We start from the raw sequence: 18149 nt of genomic DNA on the forward strand, positions 1-18149 counted from the left end.
GTTACAACCCACTATTCCACTCCCTCCATTCCATCCCACAAGATGCTGAAGTCTCTCTTTCTCCAACTTAGTCCACAGATGTCGAATTGTCCCCGAGTCTCTACTGGACTCTGATAATATATCGAAATATTCCCACTTCTTTTCCTTTTGTGCACGACTGCTTCTTTACACTGAGAAAACCATCACGCTACTATTGCACCATATACCATGATGTTACCTCCAGACTTTTGCACTAAACTGTAAACACACACACAAAAAAACCTCTGCTGCTACTCTCATGCCATCAAATATCAGTCTGTATCTGCATGCACTTTATACTTCATCCCTCATCGTTTCATATAACAGTGAATTTTACTGTTTAATTTGCGCTGTTATTATTTTGTTAATTTCATGTCACCGCAGGATCATGAGAAACATCTTCTTGATTCCTCTGTATGTCCATTACATACGGAGAAACTGACAATCAAGCTGACTTTTCATTCATTTGTCCATCCATCCACAACTGAGGCTATCTTCCAGAAACCAGCCAGGATAAACAAAAATCCATGAAGCAGCGGCCATATTTAAATTTTATCATTTTTATATATATATATATCTTAAAGCTTTATGACCCTCCCCGCTCTAATTAACCTCTACCGAGCTCTTATTAACCTTTCCCATGCTCTCATAAACACTCCCTATACCCTTAAACACAGATTAACACTCCGAGCAGCGATCGCACATCGATGTGAAATGGACAAGGCAAGACGCTGAATGCATGCTATGCGCAGGAGATGCAGAGAATGATGCTGAGCCAATCAGAGCCAAGGATACAGAACACCATGCTCTGATTGGTCACCACTCTAGAAAATGCTTAATTTATCCCAAAACTAATTTAGATAATAAATATATAAAAATACATTTATACAACAAAAAAAAACCACTGTACGGCGAAAAAAAAACACAATATAAATTGAAATTAAAGTTAAAAATCTGCGATGAAATGAGACCGTGAAAGAAAAACCGCAATATGGCGAGGGATGATTGCACTGCCTATCCTGCACCCAGCGTCACTGGAAGGACTTGAGCAGGGCCACATATATAGGGCCACATATATAGACATATATAGACTCACTCATACGGGGTAATTTTTCCAGTTAACATGCATGTTTTTGGACTACAGGAGGAAACCGGGGAAAACCCACACCAACGGGGGGGAGAACATGAGAACTCCACATAGAAAGATCCCCTTGTCAGAATGAAACCAGGGTCCTTTGCCCCATGAGGCCGAAGCTCTAACCACTGCGCCACCATGCCAACAACCATTCGCTTTAATTCAAACATTGTATCGAGACTAACAATTACTCTCAATCAGACTTGAAACCATTCACCCTCCCACTCCCATCATAGACACAAAACTCACACTTCAATATGGAGACATAAAACCATTCACCCTCTCACTCATACATTATAGAGACATTCACAGGTAATCTAGAAATATATAACCCTTTCTCGCTGAGACACAATGCACGTCAGAGTGACACGCGTTAAAGGCCGGTGAATAGAAATAAAGCCCATTCAGCGGCGCCTCGGTGAAAATCCTGAGGGGATTCTCTGGGTTATTAGAATCGCAGACGTCGCCACGGTCACTATTGTTCAGTCGCGCTGGCTGAGAAGGTCAGTATTTTCCAACGGCATGCTGTGACATTTAACCCCCCCTACTGACTCATGGACCGCTCTAAGAAATCGGTTTCACGTTGTATTATAGTTGTAAAATGAAACACGTTATCCTTTTTTTTTTTTTTTTTTATATTGATACCAACAAGAATCAGTGATTGTGATATTATTTGAACTGTTTTTTGCAGGAACAAGATCACACAGACGAAAAAGGGGTCAGGGTAAAAAAAAAAAATAAAACAGGTACAAAAGGTAAAATGGACCGTGACAATTTTTCTTGTTCGTGGCAACACAGGGGGGAGGACACTCAGCGCCGCTCCGCCTCTGACTTCCAGGAATTACCCCGGGCCGAGGGCGATAGCGAACAGCTGACCGGTCCCTCCTCCCCGATAAATCGCTTACCAAATCGTGATGCTGATTTACTCCAGAGCAGAGATAAGACTGACAGGCAAGTAAATACTGAAAAATCACGTTCAAGAAAATAAAGCCTCTCTTCTTCGTACAAATTGACAATTTACAAAAACATATTTAAAAAGCCGGGAGGGGCGGCGGTTACTAAGTATTTACACCTTGAGAAAAATTGTTCTTCTTTGAGGCTAATTATTTGGCTTTTTTAACCTTCCTGGGGATAAAAAAAAAAAAAAAAGAAAATCTAACATTTGGTCTCATCTCCGTCGTCTCTTTTTGCCGGGACGCGGCTCTTGCGAGTTCATGACGATGCTGACGGAAACCGGCGAGGAGAAGCGGTCCATCATCTGCGCGATTTTGTCCCGGGGAACGGCGTGCTTGTTCCTCCTGGGGGGGGGGGGGGACGAGGGTGTTAGTTTTCCATCAACAGCTGCCGCTTAGATATCAATCTGTAAAAGAAGGAGCCCTACTTCTCCAGCTCACAGGGATCGAACTTCCAGTCAGTGTCGGGCTCGCAGAAGTCCACTCTGTATCCTTGCTCTAAAGCCTGCCACAGGAATTGTTTGTTTTTTTTGTTTGATTTCGAGATAATGAAAGTCGTGGAGTAAAAAAAAGCGCGTAAGAGTGACGTGGCAGCTCACCATTTGAACGTACGGCTTCATTTCCCAGGCCTGGATGTTGGTGTTGTCGATGATGATGGGAGACCGGCGTTCGTGCATCGCATCTTTGGCTATGGGAAGGTTGGGGGGAAAAAAAAGGATAGGGTTTAACCATGTAAGCAAAACATATTTTTTAAGTGACGTGAATGGCTTAAAAACAGCTTGAATTTAAAAAAAGCTAAAATTAAAGGAGGAAACAGCCAGATAAACTATCTTACATATGTATGTAATTTGTCCTATTTAACCTGCTCAATAGAGACACATTTAATTTACTGCCACTCAACTAGGTATGTTTGTAGATACTGAGACACTTTAATTCCTCTTCAGCGACATTCAAGGAAGCCGAGGTCTGAGGGACAAGACTGAGCGCTGGGTTTTTATTTTACCGCACCCCTGCACTGGTTCCATTCATGGGCTTTGCCGAGGAGCCCCGGATTATAGCGGTAACCATCTTCCTGCGCAAAGTAGTCGTCCGTGCTCAGTATCAACCCGCCAGGAGCATCGGAGAGCAGCTTCCTGTGGGGGAGACGGGTGACAGAGGTTTTATTTTTAGCAAAAGAGAAAGAGTACAATCCCCGTTTTCTCACGGTCATGTGAGACTGTCACTGCTGTCCTCGGATGAGAGACACACAACCATTCACACTCTCATTTACATGTCTTGGATATTTAAAAGTTCCCAATAAACCTACTGAATCTTTTTTTGATTTATTATTATTTTTGTTGATATTTGTTAAAATAGTACTTATTTTCTTCTTGGTCTGCATTCTGTGGCGTGAGCCGGGACGGAAACCAGCTAAATTTCTGTTTCAAAAGAGGCTCATCGCTTCCAACAATCACCAAACCAATGCCTGTTTGACGACTACTATTTCACAACATTAAATTTTATTCTATAAAACATGGTAATCATTGGATGATTTCCATCTGATTTTTTTTTTTACTTCTTTTTTTCCCAGATGTAAATTTCAAGCCCGCAGGTGGTTACATTTATGATTACTGTTGTTTTGTTTACATTTATTTTTGTTTTTTAGAAATGTTTTCAAATGGTGTTTCAAATATTTATAGGCGGCGGCGCGGCGGTTAGCACTTCGGCATCTTAGCTCGATTGACCCGGGTTTGATTCAGACAGGGGGGCCTTTCTGTTTTGCCCGATGGCAGCTGGGACAGGCTCCAGCATCCCTGCGACACTGGGTAGGACGAGCGGTAAACAATGGATGGATGTCTCAAATTGCACATTGAAAGCTATTTTCTGATTATGTCTGTGGAGGTTCTCAGTCATGAATCAGTCTTGTTGTGGCAACTGGATTTGAATTTCTTCACTTGAGGAGTATTTACTGATTAATTATTGAAATCTATCTTTTCTGGTGGCGATGCCATCCAGTGTTTTGGCAAATCTGGTCATGTTAGGACTACAGGGACGTCAAAATGGAAACGTTTATCTCTAAAATTGAATGTTCAATGCCGAACAATGACAGAGTCAATGAATCAAAACGGAGTGCTCAAAAGATGTACCTGGCCATCGTCGATTTCCCAGATCCTGGCAATCCTCGCAACAAGATCAGCACCTGGGAGGAATGATGCGCTCCGGTCTCATCGGGGGGTCGGCAGTGATGCTGCTGTTCCCACAGGTCGTTCCCGGAATCAAACCCTTGACGCATATCAAAATCCTCGCCCCAGTCTTGCCATATTTCTTGCGGGTCGTCGTACCACCGACCGTTTTCGTAATCTGCGCGTGCATCCATGCTGTATCCGGACTCGTAACCGTCGAAATAGGGAGGGGTTTCTTCATAAAAGCCCTGAGGCGGGAGATGATGCTGAGGTAATGGGGGCCCCTCGGGGAAACCCCTGTGCTGGTTTGGGATTCCGTGTGGTCTCCAAGTGGCATGTGTGTGAGGCAGCTCATAATCTGGATAAGGGAGGGGCGGGCAATGGAATGGGGGTCCGCGAAATGAGGGATCCGGTTCTCTGTCAACTGGAGGAGGATAATACCGGGGATCCTGAGTTGGTGCGCCTCTGAAATCGTTTGGGTCAGCACCCGATCTTGGCCATCTGGCGTGATACGGTTCGTTTTGATACCAGTGAGGCCAAGACGAGGATTTAAGCTCACTATTCCTGTGGAAGGCGTTCCTCTCTCGATGTCTTCTTCCTCTGAACTCCTGCAGGTTTGCATTCTGCATCTCGCCGCTGGTCGAGCTTCTGGGTCGCAGAGCAAAACCTTCGTCTCGCCCATCGCGATCGCTTTCATCGGCGCCGTGTTGACGTCCGTCGATCTCTTCGAGCTCTTTGTAAAACTCACTCAACGAGTTTTCGAGGTCGGGTTTGGGAGCGTCTTTTTGTGGGGGAAACGCCGGACCGATGAATGCTGTGCTAGTGAGTCCGACCTGCTTGACAACCCGCTCCCGCTCATTTTCCCCGCAAGTGCCGTTAGTCTCACAGCCGGCGTCCTTGGCAGCGGGGGGTTCTACACCACCTTCTTCAGTTTTACCGTTTTCGGATAAATCCCCGGTGGGGGGATTTCCATCTCGAAGAGAAACCGCCTCAGACATCTAATAAAAGGATAAAAACAATGTTTACATTCACTTGGCTTCTAGTCGACAACATGAAAGTGAACTCAAAACGGCTAGCTAGGTCGAGCAACGACGGTCGAGAAAGAAAATAAACTTCGTGCAGCTAAATATTACTACTTCATCTGAAAAACAAACAAACAAATTCAAAAACACGATTACGTAATGTTTTGGAATCAAAAAGTAAAAATAACGGAAATAACGACAAAAGCAATCCTGTACACCATTCCAACATTGCAGCAGTTTTTTTGTTTACGGAAGTGACGTCATATGCCTCTTCTTCGTGTACCTGTTGATAGTTGGCGAGAGTCTTTGCGCCATCAAGTGGAGAATAACAACAACAACAACAAACGCATGAAATGCCTCAAAATGATGTTGTAAGCAGGTCATCAGCAGTGGAAAAAGGTTTCAAGCAGTGACGTGCAGTCAGTAGAGGCAGAGGAGGCCGGGCCTCACCTGTCATCATGGAAAGAAATTAAATGGTTATATTCATTCAATGACTCGTACGATAAAGTCATTTTCCACGTAGCTTCATCACTTTTAGTTTTTTTTTTTCAAAATCGCTAAAAAAATTCACATTTACCGTTCAAATATGAAAAAGAGACGTGCAGTGATGTGGCAACCAGCTGAGCCCACTATGGATTGCGCAATGATTCTGCTAGCTGTGCTGCCATTCTATGCACTAAGACTATTGCTGTCTCTGTGGATGTCACTATTAAAAAAACACTTTTAATGTATGAACTAAATTTCCATAGTTTAGCTGATGTGTCGAATGTTTTTCGTCAACAACTGTAATGTGTTTCTCGTGTTTCTCATGATCATAAAACAACTGCGAAGAGACATTAAGTGAGGCACGCAGTGACAGTGCCTCATGGTAGGGGGCACCTCTAATCCCAAGGATCCTTCTTACTACTTAGCTACAGAATAATATAATTGGCAATAACAAGCTACAGTAAACAGTTAAACAGTCAAGTGCAGCCATCCAGCTTTTTTTTGCCGATGTCATCGGGCTGATAGCTCACAAACGATGAGGGATGAATGTAAATCTCCTGGACAGGTTCTCAACTTTTTGGCCCAGAAGGATCTCATTCAAACTGTTCCTGAGGCGACAAAGTTCTCCGGCCGGTGGTCACCGTTCCGGCAGCATCAGCGGAGCGCTCATTCTCGGCACCAAAAAGACTCAAAACATACAGTCGGAACAGGACCAATCAAGGACGACTGTCTTCACTGGCAGTGATTTTCACACATATAGTGTTCTATATGTAAAGAATGCTGATATGATACTTTAAACAAAGCACGTCAACTGGTGCCAATAAAATGGTGAATAAGTTACTCTGAAAGGTTCATATGTTTGTAAATCTGATTGTGATGACGTCAGTGCCTCACCAGCCATGAACCTCACCGCACGTCACTGGTATCAAGGTCCTAACATTTATCATTACCGATCACCGAACAGTGATTGGCTTGCAGGAACAATTTCTTTGACCCTTTTTTTTTTTTTTCTTGAAAGACGATGAAAAACGACTCACTTTTTGTCTTAAATATATGCTGTTTGCTTTTGTTTTAAATATACGCTCAAAGTTAAAGTTTTAAGCATGTACCAAAAGTGGATTTTTAGAAATACACGATTAATGTTCCAGAGGATTTGTGAAATCTTGAGTCAAAAAAATTATTCATACTTTGTACCTCATTTCTACATTTTTTTGTCCTTTCAGTTATTAAAGTGGAGGGAAACCCACCCCATATATGTATATATGTATATTACAGGAGACACAACAGCTTGAACCAGTAATCCTTTGAAATGATAAAAACCCCAACAACAGATGTCACCACACAGGCCCGAGTCACATGACACCCTCATTGCCAAGGAGACACAGCATGGAGGATGTAAGGGAGCAAACTGAACCATAGGACCTTCATCAATCACAGTATGGTGCATTTGAAAGATGTGTCAAATACGGATTTAAGGGTGCAATCGGAGGAAGAGGAAGTGCAAAAGGAGTCCAGAGGGAAGCAGATGAGGTTTACATTGATAATATTGGGATAATAAATGCGTGCTTTCAATCATCCAGATACTTGCTGTCATATCTTGTTGCTTGATTTCTTGAAGCCGTTTCGCCTCTCATCCAGGATAAGGGGCCACCCATATGACTTTTGGCATGTTTTGAACAGCCGTTTATCTCTTTGGCAAGTCGTGCTTTGGCAAGTCGTGCTTTCTGTTCAAGGAGGTACATGGACTATTATTCATTATATATGTATGCAGATGCAAGTTTCACCTGTGCTGAGATATGAACGATATATAGTTTCATAAGAGCAGGGCAAGGATATTAGCAGAAATGGAAACACAGTGGGAAAAAAAAGTGTCAACCGCTGCATTTACACTGTGACTGTAAACAAGTAGATCAGGGTCTTCCCAAATCAAAAACCCTGGATGACCAACGAGGTCTGGACCCTCCTCAAAAACCGGACTCCCCCTTCAAATCAGGAGACAAGACTCTATACAGCTTGGCCAGGCCTCAGCTGAGAAGAGGAATTAAAAATGCCAAACTGGCATTTCAAAGAAAAATCAAGGATCACTTTTCAGAGAAGGACCGCGAAAAATGTGGCAGGGTATTAACCCTGTCACCACTTACAGAGGCGGAAACCCAACACCTGTCAAAACTGATGCCACACAGGTCGAGGAACTTTCTCTGCAAGGCTCCCATGCCCTTGACAGAACCATCGACAAGCGCACCGGCCCTCCAAAATAGCACACTGCTACTTCAGGAGCATGCAGTGAGAAAGGTGTTGAGGACAGTGAACCACAGGAAAGCCACCGGCTCAGATGAAGTACCTGGAAGGGTACTCCGAGCATCCGCTGATGAGCTCACCGGTGTCCTCAGCACAAACTTCAACCGCTCCCTGACACATACCATCGTCCCTTCATGCCTAAAGTCATCTACAATAATCGCCCTCCCCAAAAGGCCAGCTGCAGCCAATCCCAACGGCTACACACCCGTTGCCGTTGCCATAGTCTCACAGCACTCAGGTCTACCATGCCCCCACAAGTATGCATGCAGAGCAAACTGCTCCACCGAGGAAAACTACGCCAGACGTCATACACTTCATCTTCACCTTCAACAACCATCATTCCGGAGATTCTGGTGGAGAAACGGTATCAAATGGACAATCTCGACCCCCGTCTGCTGTTGGATTAAAGACTTCCTAACAAACCGCCTACAAGCAGACAGATCCGGCCCCCACCTCTCCTCCACCATAACACTCTGCACCGGCTCCCCCCATGGTTGTGTACCCTTCCCCGTCCTGTACACTCTACACACACAAACGGCCGCTCCCCCGTGCCATCTCTGCAACACCTGCTATAAATCTGCAGAGGACATCACCATAATTACAGAGAGGAAGTGAGAGAGATTATAGAGATGAGGTGCGGAAACCGACAAATGGGTGCACAGCAAACAACCTCACACTGAACACCACAAAAACAAAAGAAATCATCCTGGGCTTCAGGAGAGGGGGCACAGAGCCAGCCCTACTCCACATCAACAGGGATCGTGTAACAGAAATCCGGGGGTGCACATGGTCCGGCGACTCCATTTACTTAGGTTGGTCGGGAAAACCAACCTAGAGGAGGAGCTGCTTGTGACCTACCGAGAGCACCAGGACATAATGTGTGACAATGTGTTATGCTGGATGCATGGCGGCTGACAGGAGAGCACTGCGGTGAGAAACATTGCCCAAAAGATCTCGGGCTGCTCTCGACCCAGCCAAGAGGATATCGTCAGCTCTGGCTAGCTCAGCAGGGTGACAAAAATCATCGAGGACAATTCCCACCCAGGCAACCACATGTTCAAACTGCTGCCCCCCCAGTCAGCGCTCCTGTGCACACAAAAGCTGCACGAATAGACTCAGAGACACCACTTAACCACCATTCCATAAACCTGCAAACTAATTACCCCTTCATCACTCAAGTGCAATAACTTGCCGTGCATTATTTGTTTTTCATGTATTTGAATTTTACATGTCTAGTCAAGCACTTTATTGCATCCTTTTTTTAAAATTTATTATCTATTATTATATTGTGTAGCATAGTGTTGCATTTTACCTTCCCCGTTAGTTTTCATTTCCTTCAACACCGAGCTGCACTACAATTTTGTTGCATTTTGACATGCAATGACAATACTTCGATTCTATGCTATGCTACAGAACTTCAGACAGATGCTCTGTAAGGAAGAAGTCTGATAACAGTGGAGGCTGCAGCAAAATAGGGCGCGATTCCTGCTTCCAGAACTCTGGAACCTGATTCTGAGTGACATGTTGCCAGATTAAACACAACGAGAGGCAGAACCTCATCCCGATATTGACTGATCTGTCGCGTTTCCCCGCGGCCCTCAGCTCCGCCATCCGTCCTGAGCCGTCCACTCCGGGGCAACGTGTGACATTTTGAATCAATCATAAAGGAAAATGTCCACTCCAAAAATATCTCCAAATGACAGTCTGTTTTAAAAGAAACTTGTGACTCAACCTGTGGAAGAGATAGACTAACCTGGTAGCAAAGACATCCTCGCTAACAGTGGTCATTTTAAATCAAATGTATTTATTTAATGTTTTTATTAATTTGCTACGGTGCCTCACTTTCCTCATTTCCTCTTGGCCTTCAGAACTGTAAGCAAAGGATACGTAAGGTAGCAAATGCACTGTTGCATCTCAAACTAATTTTGATTCGGCCTTCTCTGCCTTCTCAAAACTTCCATTAAAAAAAAAAAAAAAAAAGAAGTGCATATATACATATACATATATATACATATATATATATATATATATTTTTTTTATTTTTTTTTTTGCACCGGATATTTATTAAAGTAAGTTCACTGTCAATCAACATGGCGGATTCCTCTTTCCTTGTGTCAGTTATGTATTTATTAACAACGATTTTCTCTTGAGTCACAGTCTGTTTCCATATTTACACTAGATGGTTTCTAAATTTAGAACTTGCCTTTTACAGATGGGCAAAACAGTTTTGGGAGGGGATCCCAAATCAACTTTAAACAAAGTTTCACTGGCGGAATATTTTTTCTTGATGATATGTAAAGACAGTGAGGAGATGTTATTGCACCTTTTTAAGAGTAGAGTGAGATTGCGAGTCGCCGTATTTACAGATAGTCTTTCTAGTATCTTCCCATAGTAGTGCGCTGCTTGTACACTTGGCGGGCATCGTCTGCACGCAGCACCTGAGTGTCAATCATAGCTAGCTCCTCGTCGTTCACCCACTCGTCCATCAGCGCAGACGTGGCCGGTCCAGGAGCAGGGGACTGCGGGGGTTTTGGCGTGCCGGGCGTCCTCGACCTCCGGGGTGGGTTAAACGTCTTGCTGATGCACGGTGAGGCGCCTGAGCTCAGGTGGGGCAAAGGAGGCGGGGAAGGGATCCGGGACAGATAGTCTAGCGCCCTCCTCCTCTTGAGGGTTTTTGGATCTTTTTCCGAGGAACCAGTAGCTGGAGGTGGTTTGCTGTTCAGGGGCGTGAAGGTTCCCTGCAGAGATGTTCTCTGTCATGTGGAACACATTCTAATGTTAGACCTGTTGTTTATTACTAAATTGTTTGCTCACAGGGATTTTTTATTCTTTAGGTAAACGCACACTTGCCTTTAAATCCAGTCTCTCTGTTGTGGGGGCTGGTGAGAAGAGGGAGCTTGGGCCATCACATTTGATCAGGCGTGAAAGTTTCTCCTCAGCAGTGATAAAGAAATTCTCCTGACCCTGAAGAACACGAGTATGAGGTTTCTTAGTTGTATCCAGATTCGAGAAAACAAAAAACACTGTACTGAAACAAAGTTACGCATATATTTATCATGATCAAGGACTAAAAATGATGCACCCCTAGGAGGTTCTGCGGTATTGCATCAGTATATCTTTATTAAAAATGTGTCATGCTGAGCTTTATTTCCTATGTCGGTGAAATTGTGTGATGTTTTATTGTATGTGCTTTTATTGCTGTACTTATTACTGCAATGTTTTACAAGGAAAGTGCTGTGTGTTGGTGATCGAAGCAGAACAGCTCTGACCGTAGAAATGGTTTAAGAAGCTACCGGTCCATTCTTGTTTCATATAATAGGCTCAAATCCCGATCAATTACTTATTCAGGAGTTTCCAAACTCGGGGAGCAATCATGATAAACAACTATGATTCAAATATAAACATAAAACTGGAATTTTCACACATTTTAGACCACATGAAATGATAACACCACTTCTTAGTATTATGCAACGCTGTACCTGACCCAGGGCTCTGAGCAGGCTGAGGGATTCCTGAAGATGTTTCTCTTTTGGGTTGGTGGAGAAGACGGCGAGATCCCCGGCATAGACGACCGGAGTGGGATGAGTGGACTGGCCCCTCAGCTGAAGATTACTGACCGCCAATGGCGTGCAAGGTTTGACCACATCCTCCAGGCCGGACTGCGCGAGGCTGCTGAAGCAACGGACTTTGACGAAGTTCAGCCTCCCGTCGACCAGATAAAACGCAGGAGAGGAGCCTGCGTGCGCGGGTGAAAAACACTCAGTTTACGACAGGGCAAAAGGCAGAGGCGCTCAAGGCAGCTGGGTCACAAACCTTGTGGATCAACGATATTGATGACATATCCTGTTACATCTACCTCCCCACAAGGCATCTTTAGGCCTGAGTTTTGGAGATCCATGAAAGAGGTAGACACTCTGGGTTGAAAACAAGCAGACAACCAATCCTGGGAGGGCTATTTGGAAGACAAATCGCACACATTACATGTGGTATGTTTGGTTCTTTTCCCGACCTGGCTTAATTTAGCTCACGGGTGATTCCGCATCAAAAACAACTTCCTAGGTTCTTCAGTACCTGCAGGTTCTCAAATCGAGTTTTCTTAGTGCTGCTGAGCTGCACAGTTGCAAGACCTATGCGCTTTTTCCCGTCTGAAGCTGTGAGGTTGTAGCCTTTGTAGCGGCAGCCTTCCTTGAGCATGGACTGGAGGTCAGAGGTCGGTCGCCAAATGTTTAATTGGTAAACTGAAAACAACAGCGCCAATCAGAATCTGAAAACACGCCCGTAGCGTGAAGTTCAGTAACCAAAGTTCGTGTAGACAGAGGAGGACTGACTGTTTCCGGTTGGATCCAGGGAGTCCGCGATGGAGAGCCTCCACACGGGGGTGACGTCCCGTCTTGGATAGCTGGCTTCACTGCCGTCAGCATCCTCTAGAGCGCGGCGATAGCGGTCCTGCAGTTCGACCTGCTTCTTCTCCATGAGTGCCCGGCTGTATTTACGCAGGCTCTCCAGCTGTTGTTCATTCAAATTAGCCTTGAAGATTAAAGTAAAACGTATTTGTAATTAAAGCTCCGTATTACTAATATATTATACAGATTCCTTTGAGACAAGAACACAACATGGAAAGTACTTATAACCTCAATATAAGCTGGGTCATCGCCCACAATCTTGTAAAGCTCCTCCCCATCTTGCAGACTTGCAATGTCCTGACGACTGATCAGTCGTTTTCTCCTCTGCGGGATTTTCAGATCTGAAAATAAAATCCCGTTTGAGTGGATTCTGCCTCAGTTTGCGTTGAGCATGCTCAGTACGGGCACACTTGCCTTTCTCCTCCTTTTCGATTTCCGCTTGAATTTTCACAAAAAGGTCCTCCATGGCCTTTTGCCTGTGGCTGTTGTAGCGTCGCGACTCCTTCTCTTCCGCACGGACGGTACGGAAGATGCCGCCGCCGTCTGGTTTCCTCTCCATCCACTGTACGGACAAGACGCGTCGTCATGACCACGAGCTGTCGCGAGAAACAGCGGCCACACAGCCGCGCCTACCTGCATGGGGTAACTTCGGAGTACGACAAAGTCCATGCATCCAACTGGCCCTCCGTTGCTGTATAGGCATGACAGAGGAAGCAGGAACGGCCGCGGATCCCGGTGAAATCCCAGCTTTGCATCCCACCGCGCTCGTCGACTGCTATTGGCACAAATCTAAAAAAAGGTGGCGGTATTTAGAGAGGACTAGGTGAAAGGCGGATGGAGACGCAGACGTTCCTGTACCTTTAACATGAGGGAATCAGGTGCCTCCAGAGGGGAGCAAGCCTCTTGGGATCCCACCAGCTGAGCCCCGTGGATTATCAACTTCCCACCGACAGCCAGCCGGCCCCCGTGAAGCATGGCGGTCAGAGGGTCGTCCAGCTGGCCCTTGATGGCGTACCATCCGTCTGTCAGCCAAACGACAGCAGAGCCCTGTGGAGTCTTGGCGTCACTCTGTTGTCTTCTGAGCGGGGAGTGGCCCCTGGAGACGACCCCGCAGACACACAGCACCAGGGTTTTTGCGGGGACGTCGTCCTTTTCCATGATCCTCCTAAGAGCTGGCCTCTGGCTGCGGTCGATCTCAACGTCATATCTGAAATTTGAATTACACGGGAAAATGTCTGTCCGAATATAGGGAAATACGTACTCAATCCTATATGATCATCAGCGGTCATTTACGTAAATTGTTTCATAATGTTATACTGTTTTTTTTTATTTTTTAAATTAAAACAAAAAACAAACAATCACACTGATATTCTTCAAATTATTAAACTTAATGGGTTTGCATGCTCAAAGCTGGACTCTACTATTTAGATGTTAATCTCAGTTATGAACTCATATCCATTACATTTCAGTTTGCACTTTTGCAATTTGCAAACCAATAATGTCATATTATGCTTATTAATTTGTTTAGTCAGTCAGCCAGTCCAAAAAATGATCTGGTTTCACTGTGAACAGCAAAGTATGGACTTCATTGTCCAGGAAAACACATTTCCAGACTGCACATAATAAACACTTTGAATCTTGAAATGATTTCCAACAAAAGTAAATAGGCTTAATCATGGCGAAGGCCCAGTGAGCCTTACTGCGCTGCCAAATATTTTATCACGTATAACAGCAATCGTCCTCTCGGTCTGTGTCTTCCAAATGACGTGTCATCGGTTGTGTAAAAGCAGCTGTCAAAATAAAGATTTAAGCCTTAAGAGTTAAAAAAAAGAAGCCAAAAGAATCCACGATCCCTCGTACCTGTACTTCAGTTGTAAGAGAACTTGTTCTGGGGTGAGACAGAGGCTGCCCATTGTTTCCGGAAAGGACCTTTCCATCGAGGCCTGCTTCCACACGATCCACCTGTAGTGGTTGTACCCCCACTCCTCACTGATCAGCTTTGGGTCCACGCCTGGGGTGTCGCACAACGCTCTGCATAAGAGGAATCAGACCCGTTCAGCACATTGAGTATTCATTAATATGCCTGATATTTCATGAAGATACCTATAAAACTGCTCTTTCCCCGCAGTCCCGTCGTCGCTGGGGATCAGGCAACCGCCGTCGGCGAGGCGGACCCCGCCGTCGGTGAACGCCTCCTTTTTGAGGAACTGCTGTAAATCAAAGCGAAAAGACTCCGCATTCTCGCCAGTGATCTCGCCCACATGCCGGTGCACTCCGAACTCATACAGCTGAAGAAAAAAAAAAAAAAAGAAAAAATCAAGAGCATGAACGTGTCAGGAAGCTATATTGGCAGTAAAAATGTTCCAAAGCAAAGTGAACTGATGGCCTTGCCTGTTTTTCGGTGTATTTGGCAGGTGTCTTTCCATTCACGGCATCCTTAAATGGAATTCTCGATACTCCTGAGGTTTTGGTTAAGAACAAGCTCCCTGGCAGAGGTTGAATGGTCTGGCGATTCTTCTTTCGGATCCTCATGTCTTGCATATTTCGTGCGAGCTCGGTGTCCTCTGGGGTCTGGATCGCCTCTGTTACACAGAGCAGATACTCACAAATTTCCTCTATTTTTTGTGACACGTAGTATTCGACTGACCCGTTTCTACACGCTACCTTGTCTGCACGTGTTGGGCCCGGTGCCGTCCTCCAAGGCTGACTCCGCTGCTCCACAATTAACAGTGTTGTTCTGTTTGTTCCCAAGACTGCAGTTTGTAGATTCAGCAGAGGTCTTTTCCTGAGCATCTCTGTTTCCCATTGAACGTGTAGCAGTTGGGTTTTTCTTGGTGGGCGGTATGAAAGTGTGGCCTTTGGAGGACATTCCAGCAGGACGCTGGTGTCCTCCCTCCTTGTGAAGTTTTGAGGATTCTTGGAGAGACGTTCTTTGCTTTCTGATCGGTGGAATGAACGCAGAAGGTGTTCTCGGGGCATCGTTGGACGGCCTTGTGATATTTGGCTGCAGAGAGACGCTATACTGGAAAACTCGCCTGTCCTTCAGTATACCTTCCATGACAAAACAACTATTACATCACTTTGAACATGTTCAATTTTCAGAAGCAAATATTTCATGAATGCACAACTATTATTCACCGTTGGGAGAACTTGTTTCTGGACGGAGCTTCGATCTTCTGAGATTATCGAGAGTTCTATCAAACTCTTCCAGTAATCGTCTCTTCATGGGAGGCTCATCTGAAGTGTCACAAAACAACAGTTTCAGATAAAAAAAGGGAAAAACCGAAACCAAATTACACTCATTTAAAAAAAAAAAAAAAATCCTGGAATAATTCTGATCCAATGAGACAGGTTGTAGGAAGTAATTGAAAATGCAATATTAAAATGAGTATTATTAAAACACTCACCAGGCATATCTGCATCCTCTGCTGGTCTTTTTTCTGCAGGGTTTTGTGCCACTGAAAATGCGCCGCTGCACTTCGGGGTATCTTGACGGCCCGCGGCCTCTGGAGTCGTCAGCAGGCCGGCGGCACTCTCATCTTCTAACAAGGCTTTTGTGCAGTCCAACGCCTCCTGGGCGAGAGACCACTGCTGGGTTTCGGTGCAGCCGCTGAGATCCAGGGAGTGGATGTTCACGATTGAGACCTCCCCACGTGAGGGCTGTTCCTGAGAGGTATTCCCCTCACAGAGGCGAGCTCTTTCAACATCGCCAGCTTTTGATGTACCCGCCTTAGGGTCGTGACTCGGGCTCTCTTCTGGTTTCTTGTCACTCCTCGTGGTGGAGACAGGTGATATTTCTGCACTGACACTGATGTCCGCAAAAAGGGCTTTAGCTTTCAGGAGGGCTTTGGGGGAAAAGGCCACTTGCTTACCGCTGGCCTTTAGAAAGCCATTACTCCTGGCTGGTGGGGTATGAACGGGATTGGAATGTGCCGCTTTTGTGCTGATTTTACCCTCATTATCACCACAGTCACCAAACAGCATCTGTGCTTTCTGTAGAGCCTCAGCCGAAATGGCAACCCCTCTGCCACCGGCAGTCTGAAAGCCGACATTTCGCCGCGGTAAATTCTCTCCCCTTTGTTGGAGTGTCTTCTCTGCCTCCTCAAATGCGGCGCACAGAGACTGCTCTGTTTGTGCCGCAGCGTCATCCGGCAAAGAAGGCGTTTTATGACCGGCCTCACAATATCCAAAATCCTGCGGCGGCGAAGCACCTCCATTTTGGTTGGGCTCTCCTTTCATGTTATCCAATGTCAGACTTTGATTTAAGAGAGACTTTGCTCTCGCCACTGCATCATCTGGCAGTTTGACTTTTTTGCCACTGGCCGTGAAGAATCCGCCATCAACGCTTATCGGTTTCACAGAAGAGAGTGGAATCTTTTTTGAAACTGTACTTGATGAAGAGGGAATCGGCTCTACCAACCCTGACGGTTTTACATGCACAGTAGCCAAATTTGAGAGGCCCGATTCATTCTTGGAGATATCTTTATGATTTTCCATGTTATCACAGTGTGCCATCTTTTCTGTGATTTCATCTCCCGTGTCGTCACATTCACCCAACAGCGAGTGCGCTTTCTTCAGAGCGGCAGATGAAATCCAGACTCCTTTGCCACTAGCTGTGCAAAATCCAACATTTTCTTGCATCAGACAGTCTCTGTTTTGGCTGAGCCTTTTCTTCGGTTCCTCACATTTCACACTTTCATTCAAAAGACTCTTTGCTTTTGCCAAGGAATCGTCTGACACGGAGACCTTTTTGCCACCGGCTGTGCGGAATCCAATATTTTGTGGGGTTTCATCCGTTTTTTTCTTGATTTCAGTGTTTTCACTGATCAGCAATGCTGCTTCTGTGATCTCACTGTCCGATAGAGACTCTCTCTCGTTATCCAGTTTCAATTCATCTGCTGCAGACGAACAAAACGCATTTGCCACAGAGGGGGACGGGGGAGATAGCGACTTAGGAGCTAGAAAGGGATCTGCATGTAAACAAACTGAGGAGGCTTTAGCGTTCATGCTCTCAAATGCAGAGTTCTCAGAAGTCCTGATTTTCCCTCCATGTGTGGTGTGAAATTTCAGATCAACTTTGCCACTTTTCTCCTTTGTAACAAGCTCGCCATCTGTCTCCACAGGTTTTTCCGAAACAGCACGACGGTCTTTCGGCAGATTTTTAGCTTTTCGCAAAGATGTCTTTGACTCACAGACAGTTGCGCCCCCTGCTGTGTTCGTCTCATCTGCATTTTGAACATTGTCTTGTCTCTCGCTGCTCCACACTGGGCTGGAGACGGTCACAATGTCGTCAAAAAGGGCTCTCGCCTTCCTGAGGGCCTCAGCTGAAAGGGCGACTGGCTTTTTACTGGCCATGAGAAACCCAGTATTTCTTGCTGGTGATTTGTGTCCGGGAACCTTAGGGATTTGGTTTGCAACGCTGTCATCCTGTTCCCTGTTGCAATCACGAAACAAGATGTTTGCTCTATTAAGAGCTGCAGATGTAACAGTAACTACTTTGCCGCTGGCTGTCTGAAAACCACTTGATGGATGTTCGCAATCACCCAATCTCGATGAGCTTTCTCGCTGCATCTGCTTGTTTGCTTCCTCGGGAGTATAAAGCTCTTTGAAAATTCGATCTGCCTTTGCTATTGCAACAGCTGACACAGATATTTTGCTCCCACCAGCCGTGC

General features: G+C 45.4%; 2 protein-coding genes across 4 annotated transcripts; both read right to left on the reverse strand.

Annotated features, from left to right (window-relative positions):
• Positions 1-1763: 1763 nt before the first annotated feature.
• n4bp2l2 (NEDD4 binding protein 2-like 2) lies at positions 1764-5532 on the reverse strand. 3 transcript variants are annotated; one of them, XM_086164513.1, is made up of 5 exons: positions 4233-5532; positions 3115-3239; positions 2706-2794; positions 2535-2611; positions 1764-2451 (listed from the first exon to the last, which is right to left on the reverse strand). In XM_086164513.1, exons 1-5 carry the CDS (start codon positions 5264-5266, stop codon positions 2322-2324), a joined length of 1455 nt encoding a protein of 484 aa, XP_086020639.1. In that variant the 5' UTR covers positions 5267-5532; the 3' UTR covers positions 1764-2321. The 3 variants fall into 3 exon arrangements, 2 of the variants coding, with proteins under 2 accessions (XP_086020639.1, XP_086020640.1); XM_086164514.1 differs by lacking the exon at positions 3115-3239 and having other exon boundaries at positions 2315-2451; XR_015107456.1 differs by lacking the exon at positions 1764-2451 and having other exon boundaries at positions 2564-2611; positions 3008-3239.
• Positions 5533-10204: 4672 nt separating this feature from the next.
• On the reverse strand, positions 10205-17832 carry brca2 (BRCA2 DNA repair associated). Its single transcript, XM_086164954.1, has 16 exons — positions 15885-17832; positions 15616-15714; positions 15142-15528; positions 14869-15059; positions 14581-14765; positions 14338-14508; positions 13336-13684; positions 13111-13266; positions 12892-13039; positions 12706-12818; positions 12403-12601; positions 12146-12312; positions 11888-12026; positions 11554-11810; positions 10925-11038; positions 10205-10827 (listed from the first exon to the last, which is right to left on the reverse strand). Exons 1-16 carry the CDS (start codon positions 17830-17832, stop codon positions 10450-10452), a joined length of 5001 nt encoding a protein of 1666 aa, XP_086021080.1. The 3' UTR covers positions 10205-10449.
• Positions 17833-18149: the final 317 nt, after the last annotated feature.

This window comes from Fistularia commersonii, chromosome 18, assembly GCF_037954325.1.
Source record: "Fistularia commersonii isolate RoL2024-O1a breed Wild chromosome 18, RoL_Fcom_v1.0, whole genome shotgun sequence".
NCBI classification, from domain to species: Eukaryota; Metazoa; Chordata; class Actinopteri; order Syngnathiformes; family Fistulariidae; genus Fistularia; species Fistularia commersonii.

Bases quoted from the DNA above. Each gene is read 5' to 3' on its own strand.
- n4bp2l2 (XM_086164513.1), bottom strand. From the start codon at position 5,266: ATGTCTGAGGCGGTTTCTCTTCGAGATGGAAATCCCCCCACCGGGGAT. The intron at 3,240-4,232 runs GTACATCTTTTG...TCTCCCCCACAG, and splicing joins GGGAAATCGACGATGGCCAG to GAAGCTGCTCTCCGATGCTC. The intron at 2,795-3,114 runs GTGCGGTAAAAT...ACCTTCCCATAG, and splicing joins TGAATGGAACCAGTGCAGGG to CCAAAGATGCGATGCACGAA.
- brca2 (XM_086164954.1), bottom strand. From the start codon at position 17,832: ATGGCCAGTAAAAAGCCAGTCGCCCTTTCAGCTGAGGCCCTCAGGAAG. The intron at 15,060-15,141 runs GTAGCGTGTAGA...TCTGTGTAACAG, and splicing joins GCCCAACACGTGCAGACAAG to AGGCGATCCAGACCCCAGAG. The intron at 10,828-10,924 runs GCAAGTGTGCGT...TCCACATGACAG, and splicing joins CAGAGAGACTGGATTTAAAG to AGAACATCTCTGCAGGGAAC.